This window comes from Drosophila rhopaloa, unplaced genomic scaffold, assembly GCF_018152115.1.
Source record: "Drosophila rhopaloa isolate 14029-0021.01 unplaced genomic scaffold, ASM1815211v1 contig_44, whole genome shotgun sequence".
Taxonomy (NCBI): domain Eukaryota; kingdom Metazoa; phylum Arthropoda; class Insecta; order Diptera; family Drosophilidae; genus Drosophila; species Drosophila rhopaloa.
The window spans coordinates 1-8,583 of NW_025335139.1; the positions used below are offsets into that span (position 1 = coordinate 1).

Genomic DNA, 8,583 nt, shown 5'->3' on the forward strand with positions numbered 1-8,583 from the left:
AAAAGAAAAAAAAAGGAAAGCTAACTTCGGGCGGGCCGAAGTTGATATACCCTTTGCAGAATATTCTGTAAATTATATTCTCCAAAATTATTCATATGATGCAATCTTAATACTCATAAAAAATCCCAACTTCCTAACTTTAACAAGAAAGGAAAGCTAACTTCGGACGGAGCCGAAGTTGATATACCCTTGCAGAATACTCTGTTAATTATATTCTCCAAAATTATTCATATGATGCATTCTCAATACTCATAAAAAATCCCAACTTCCTAACTTTAAAAACACCAAAGTTATGGCATTTCCAATCGTTCAGTTATATGGCAGCTATAGGATATAGTCGGCCGATCCTTATGAAATTTGGTAGGTCGGATTGATTGGCCAAAAAATAAAACCCATAGAAAATCCCAACTTCCTAACTTTACAAACACCAAAGTTATGGCATTTCCGATCAATCAGTTATATGGCAGCTATAAGATATAGTCGGCCGATCCTTATGAAATTTGGTAGGTCGGATTGATTGGCCAAAAATAAAACCCATAGAAAATCCCAACTTCCTAACTTTACAAACACCAAAGTTATGGCATTTCCGATCAATCAGTTATATGGCAGCTATAAGATATAGTCGGCCGATCCTTATGAAATTTGGTACGTCGGATTGATTGGCCAAATATAGAACCCACAGAAAGTCCCAACTTCCTAACTTAACAAACAGCAGAGTTATGGCATTTCCGATCAATCAGTTATATGGCAGCTATAGGATATAGTCGGCCGATCCCGGCCGTTCCGACTTATATACTGCGTGCAAAGGAAAGAAGGGTGTGTGCAAAGTTTCAACTCGATAGCTTTAAAACTGAGAGACTAGTTTGCGTAGAAACAGACAGACGGACAGACGGACAGACGGACATGGCTATATCAACTCAGGAGGTGATCCTGATCAAGAATATATATACTTTATAGGGTCGGAGATGTCTCCTTCACTGCGTTGCACACTTTTGACCAAAATTATAATACCCTCTGCAAGGGTATAAACACCAAAGTTGTGGCATTTCCAATCGTTCAGTTATATGGCAGCTATAGGATATAGTCGGCCGATCCTAATGAAATTTGATAGGTTGGATTGATTGGCTAAAAATAGAACCCATAGAAAATCCCAACTTCCTAACTTAACAAAAACCAAAGTTGTGGCATTTCCAATCGTTCAGTTATATGGCAGCTATAGGATATAGTCGGCCGATCCTAATGAAATTTGATAGGTTGGATTGATTGGCTAAAAATAGAACCCATAGAAAATCCCAACTTCCTAACTTAACAAAAACCAAAGTTGTGGCATTTCCGATCAATCAGTTATATGGCAGAAAATTCCGTAGAAAATTCCAACTTCCTAACTTCACAAACACAAATGTTATGGCATTTCCGATCAATCAGTTATATGGCAGCTATAGGATATAGTCGGCCGATCCTTATGAAATTTGGTAGGTCGGATTGATTGGCCAAATATAAAACCCGTAGAAAATTCCAACTTCCTAACTTTACAAACACAAATGTTATGGCATTTCCGATCAATCAGTTATATGGCAGCTATAGGATATAGTCGGCCGATCCCGGCCGTTCCGACATATATACTGCGTGCAAAGGAAAGAAGGGTGTGTGCAAAGTTTCAACTTGATAGCTTTAAAACTGAGAGACTAGTTTGCGTAGAAACAGACAGACGGACAGACAGACGGACAGACGGACATGGCTATATCAACTCAGGAGGTGATTCTGATCAAGAATATATATACTTTATAGGGTCGGAGATGTCTCCTTCACTGCGTTGCACACTTTTGACCAAAATTATATGCCTAATTGTGGCAGTTTTAATACAGCCTACGAAAATAAGAAGATAAGATAAAAAAGAAAAAAAAAAAATAAATAAATAAAATGAGTGGCCACTTAAATGTAGCATAATGGAGGCCCTTTCTGGAGTATGGGTCTCCCGTCTGGAGTCCACAATACGGAATACATATTGGTCGTATTAAATCTGTACAAAAAAACTTCCTTCTTTTTGCTTTACGGTGCCTAAACGGGAATGCAAATCTTATCTTACCTTCTTATTCTAGTAGACTTCTTTTGATTAATTTACCATCCCTAGCCAACCGTAGAACGATGCTTGGTACTATCTTTATTTATAACCTTATACATGGTGATATTGACTGTCCCGACTTGTTAAGTCGGCTAAACTTTTCTGTGCCAAGTAGATTAACTAGAAATTATATTCCCCTAACTTTAAATCATTGTAGATCTAACTATGCCTTGCATGAGCCTTTCTGAGTATTATGTTTTGACTATAATATGCTTTTTCCTGTAATATCAAATCTTGACTCTCTGCCGCTCCTAAAACGATTAATACTTGCTTCATTGGCACACGATTGATCTAACTATTACTTTTTTCCCGGACCTTTACCTTTATTTTCCTATCTCGCGTCTATCGTATCGCGAATCGTGCCGTACGATACGCGGCTGCGCCCCTCGATCGGTTGGGCGTGTAAGTGGGCCGTGGGACTCTGGGCAAAAAAAACAGGTGAGCAAGCAGACGCAATCAATGTCATCAAATGGATGCTCAGGCTCTATGGTCAATAAGATTGCAATAAGATTGCGCACGGCTAAATGGAACAACACCAAAGTAGAGTGCGGCAGATGTGGCCGAAATGATCAAGATTCAAATAGTGTGCTCTGTCCAGCGAAAAATGCGAGATGTCGGACTACTGTGAAGAGATCCGGCGGAAATCATCGAGGAGGTACAAAGCTGCGCTATGTAGATGAAGCACCGGTAGGAGCAGTGAGTGGTGGTCAACAATTTCACAATCCCTGTTTTCGAGTTGCGAATGATTGTGACATGGGCGAAGTCATGTCTTGCCGAGTTGGTGGCTTACCAATTAGCATGGTCATCGATTCCGGGTCCAAGCATAACTTATTAAGTCAAGATGATTCGAACTATCTACAAGAAAAAGGTGTTACAGATTTCATGTGTGTTTGAAGCACCGATTGCAGTTGGAGGGAATGCTGAGTCCATTGCAACCTTTTATGTAATAAAAAAAGGTAGGCAATCGTTGTTTGGTGGCGAAACAGCCATTAAACTTAACGTGTTGCGACTGGGCACATCTATAAATAGAGTCGAAAAGCTAGAACCTTTTCCAAAGTGGAATAATGTATCTATTCGTCTGTCAATTTATCCACGTGTGAGGCCCGTGAAGCTACCAATGCGACGCATCCCAGCCGCCATTGAAGACAAGGTAAAAGGAGAGCTAGAATCGGCTTTAGCTCAGGATATAATAGAGCCAGTACACGGACCAAGTGAATGGATTTCTCCAATAGTTATTGCATTCAAAGGTGATGGGAATATAAGACTGTGCATTGATATGCGTCAAGCGAATAAAGCAATTCAACGAGAAAATTACCCATTACCAACATTCGAATCGTTTTTAACGAAGCTTAAGGACGCTAAGTATTTTTCTCGACTGGATTTGGAATTGCATCCAAATAGCCGAGAAATGTATAACACCACAAGGACTGTATAGATACAAGCGTCTACTCTGCGGTGTTAACTCGGCACCTGAGATATTTCAAAAACTGCTGGAGGAACGATTATCGAAATGCCCGAATGCATTAAATTATATAGATGATGTAATTGTCTTCGGGAGTTCATTGGAGGAACACGACAAAATGCTGGAGATGGTAAAAGTTATTTTCAAGGAAAACAATATATTTTTAAACAAATATAAATGCGTATGGAAAACATAGCGACTTAAGTTCCTCGGGCATATATTATCTGACACAGGCATTTCTGCTGCATTCAGACCACCAAAGAACAAAGAGGAACTTTGTAGTATCTTAGGCCTGGTCACGTACGTGGGAAGGTTCTTGCCAGATTTGGCAGATACAACAGAACCGTTGAGAAAGTTACTCAAAGCGGATGAGAAATTTCTGTGGAACCAAAAAGAACAGCAAGCATTCGACAAATTGAAATTGGAGTTTCACGAGTTTCGAAGTTGGCATATTTTAACGTGAAATTAAAAACTAGTGTAATAGCTGAGCCAGTCCTGTAGCGCTGGGAGCGGTCTTAATACAGTTTGATATCGAAAATAATCCATTTATCATATCGTTTGCAAGTAAGAGCCTTTCTTATGTTGAGAAACAATATTCGCAAACGGAAAAGGAAAGTTTGGCATTGGTATGGAGCGTGGAGAAATTTCATTACTATGTTGCTGGTTTGGAATTCGAGTTGGTAACTGACCATAAGCCATTGGAAGCGATTTTTAAACCAACTTCTAAGCCTCCAGCTAGAATTGAGAGGGTGTTATTACGTCTACAGGCATACCGTTTCCAGCAATGAAAAGGCGGCTGAGATCAAAAGTATGGTGGCCAAAAATTGACAGGGATGCAGAAAAATTTGTCAAGGATTGTCGTGACTGTATATTGGTATCTTTACCAGATAATCCAGTCCCATGGGTATGGGTAGCCACTGATTTGTTGGGACCGTTGCCAAATAATGAGCACTTGCTAGTCCTCATTGATTACTATTCTAGATACATAGAAGTAAAATTTGTACAATCAATAGGATCAAATGTGCTTATTGAAGAGATATCAGAAATTTTTAGTAGATTGGGGTATCCAAAAAAGTTAAGAACAGATAATGGCAGACAATATGTGAGTGTAGAGTCTAAAAAATATTGTGAGACTAATGGAATTGACCTCATTACAACCCCTCCATATTGGCCTCAAGCTAATGGCGAGGTAGAAAATATGAATAGGTCATTAATAAAGCGGTTGAAAATAGCGTGACATGTGAATGATAAAAGTTATAAACAGGAGATTCAAAAATTCATATCTCACTTCCCATGGTACTACGGGCTCGCCACCATCCGAGCTTATATTTAATCGCACAATTAGAGACAAGATTCCGGGAGTTCAGGATATAGTTGGGGAAGTGGGAGAATCTGAAGAGAGAGACAGGGACTTTATTAATAAGGAAAAAGGAAGATAAAACTAGAAGAGCCACGGAATCTAAAATACAGCTGGGAGATAAAGTAGTGCTAAAGAACAAGTTAACTCCTAATTTTGATACAACAGTCTATGAGGTAATTCAGATAGATGGAAGCGTAGTAAAGATATCGGGAGGAGGTAAAACGTATTTGAGAAATATAAGTCATGTTCAAAAGATCTCAGGGGATTCTAGTTTGGACATTGAATCTTCTCAACAGTTGGATGGCAGCGAACAACGAAATGGTGCCTCACACAGCCACCACCGCTACCGCAAGCCGAAGCGATTCCCGATATCTCCGTGGAGCAGCCTTCAGATGTGCAGCAGAACTTGAAGCTGGAGCTGAAAAAAATTGGAGGGATGTGGCAGCCTGTCACTACGAGCGTTGCTGAGAGCGGAGAACATGCTGACATTCATTGAGTCATTCTCTTACATACACTTGTACAGTGCTGACCGCACCGGAGAAAGAATAAATATTATTTGTGTAATCTAGTAATTGCGTGCAGTTGGTTTGTTCTTATTGGGGAATTTACAGGTCATGAAAGCCCTATAAATTGTCTTAATTGCGTAACCGTTTTTGGGGGTGGCAATTCTGTCAGCACTTGAACTTTGCGTGGATTAGGGCGAATCTGTCCTTTGCTCACTTCAAACCCCAGATATTCTATTCCCAATGCTGCAATAATAGCGCGCTGAAACACGGACGGAGCGTTTTTTAAACCAAACGGCATAGTCAAAAATTCATATTGACCCTCGGGGGTGACAAAAGCGGTGCGCTCAATTGAATCTGGATGTACCGGTATTTGAAAGAAGCCGCTAGCCATATCGGGACATGAGAAATAACTTGCCCCCCACGTAGCCTGATCAGAAATTAAAAGCAAAGGATACTTGTCTGAGACTGTGTTCTCATTCAGGGCACGGTAATCCACACAAAGACGATCACTGCCTTTTTTTTAACGAGCATCATAAGACTAGCGAAAGGTTAACAGCTGAGACGAATAATATTAGATTTAAGGAGCTCATAGATTTTAGAACGTAAATGCACTTTCTCATCTTCGCGAAGTCTATATGGCCGGCGCTCCACTGCCCTTTGTAGATCTATTAACCTAATTTCCAAATGCCCTGTTGTAACCCGAGTCTTTATTCCCTCTATAAACCAATCAGAATAACGTTTCAGAATATTTTTCAAGGCCATCTTATCGGAGTTACTCAAGTCGCCATCAGAATCTACGAGGTTCTTATAATTGGCAAAAGTTACGACATTCACTCTTTTAGTTTTGTAAATACTAAATTTTTCAGCGTCTATTGCTACACTAAAGCCCTGGCTTAATAGTTCGCGACAAATCAAAACATCGTAATTTAGGTATTTGTCCATTACAACATGCAATAAAATTTCTACGCAATACTGTTCAATATTTATATTAGAAAGGATTTGCATTGTACTATAGATAGAGTCGTTACAGATGTCATTTAGTTTCACAATATTGTTTAGTCGCCTTCCTTTAAACTTGTCTGCAACGCTTTCCTTTACCAACGAACATTCAGCTCCTGAGTCGAAGCAAAATGGAATTGACTCACCGGATACATTTATTATTCCCTTGGGCGGGGAAACAGTGCAAATGTTCACACGCTTCTTGAAGATCTTCTCATTTCCGCTGGTCCGGATTTTAGGACATGAACTAGCGTAATGTCCTAGTTCGTTGCACTTAAAAAATCGTATATTGAAGCCATCCTTTGCTCCAGTATGGCTGCTCCCGTTCTGGTTGTTTCCTATTGCGTTCTGTGCCCTTTCCAGTCGGCTACGGCATTCAGCTACTTTGTGGCCAATTTTTCCGCAATGGTGGCACTTTACTTGGAATTTGGGCTTCTTCCGCTCTGGGCCGGTTGAGTATGCATCCTCTTCCGTATTACGCTTCTTGAAAACGTGGGCCTGGAGTTGCTGTTGTAGGTCATTTCGGCTTGTTATGTTGGTGGTGTATACCCAGCGCACCAAACCGTTGTCGATTTGAGCCAAGTGTGCCAACGCTACCGACACGGCAATTTCCTCCAAGTCTTTACCTTTCCACTTGGACATGAGCGAAGTTACAATTCGACTGCCATATTCTGCGAATCCCTCTCCAGATTTACTAGAATTGCTGTAGATGTCTCCATACCCACAAAGCGTTGGACAGCTGCTTGAATTGTGTCCAAGTAATGTCCGCAAAACATATCTGGGATATATATCTGGGATATATCTTCACAGAGAACGGTCGTGTTTTTGTTTTGCGTTCCGAATTTTCATTTTTCTTATTGAAACCACCGGGGTTTACTTAAATCTCTTTAACGTTTCTACACCTTTAAGTGTTTTCTAACAACTTTCCGTTCGCTTCGCGAGTGCATCCTGATTAATTTGTGTTTAGTAAACAAAAAGTTTTTATCATAATTTAATTCGGTGCTGGTTTGTTGTTATTGTGTTCTATTGCCCCTCTTTTCAGTCTTTCTCTTCGTCGTTGAGCGCTGTTGGAACGGCACGCACTCCAACGGTCATATCTCTCAGAGGTGTTTTATACAGGAGTTAGTTTCGATTTTTTTGTCCGCTATAGTGCACAGTGGTCCGCGGTCAGCGAAAATGGCTTTCTGTTCATTAAAAAATTGCAAGAAAGTTATCTCGGCTGGACAGAAAAGTATTCCCTGCCATACATGTGATAAAATTTATCACGCAAAGTGTCTTGGCTATTCTGTCCTGGTTCGTGATGCCATCGACAAGAGGAGTGGCCTACGCTATTACTGCGATGAATGCATTGTATACGAGAACCAGGCAATAACTATTAGGCGGCTCACAAAAAACAGTGTTACGGAATTAACTGCCGTAAAAATACGGACCTGCTCGTGGCGCTTGAATCTCAGCTCACTAGCCGCATGCTAGCTGAGCACGATTCCCCAAAGCGCAAAAAAGTCACGGTCGGTGGGCATTCTATGGCAGTTGCTGTGCAACCTGCTGACCGCGATTCGGCTCCAGCTCAGCTGCCAATCTTAGGCGCCACTCAAATGGTACTAAGATCGGGGGCAAAATGTGATTCGGTATCCGAAGTTGCTGGAATCGATGTGGCTCCGCTAGGTACTTCCGCTCTGTCCGATCAAAATAAAGTAGTGGCCCCAACACCTCATGTAGACTTAACGTCCGGATTACCGGCCGATACTGGTAGTACAGATACAAATTCTGTAGTACCAAAAAGGCTTGCATGTGTTGTACCAAAAACGGTTACATGTGTTCGGGTGCCCCAGCTAAAACATGTATTTGTTTCACGGCTCGCCCCAGACCTCTCATCACTGGATATTACGGCTTATATCCGTAACAAAATCCAAGTTGATGATTTGAAGGTCGAACAATTTAAATTTTCTTATGCTAGGAAAGTATCATCATTTAAGATTGGTATTCGTTTTGCATCTGTGTGTTCCACCAGTTTCTGGACCGAGGGCAAATTTGTAAAAGAGTACGAAGCTAAGAGAAACAAGAGAGAACGCTATAGTCGATTGCCTCGACTATTAGATACCCGTTACTCAGCTAAACAACTTAATATAAATAT

At 40.8% G+C, this 8,583-nt stretch overlaps 1 protein-coding gene across 1 annotated transcript; it reads right to left on the bottom strand.

Annotated features, from left to right (window-relative positions):
• Window positions 1-6,595: 6,595 nt before the first annotated feature.
• On the bottom strand, window positions 6,596-7,091 carry LOC123038070 (the record flags this gene model as incomplete). The annotated part of the gene is made up of 1 exon (XM_044461529.1): window positions 6,596-7,091. A coding segment is annotated over exon 1 (496 nt), but the record flags the coding sequence as incomplete, so codon positions are not given.
• Window positions 7,092-8,583: the final 1,492 nt, after the last annotated feature.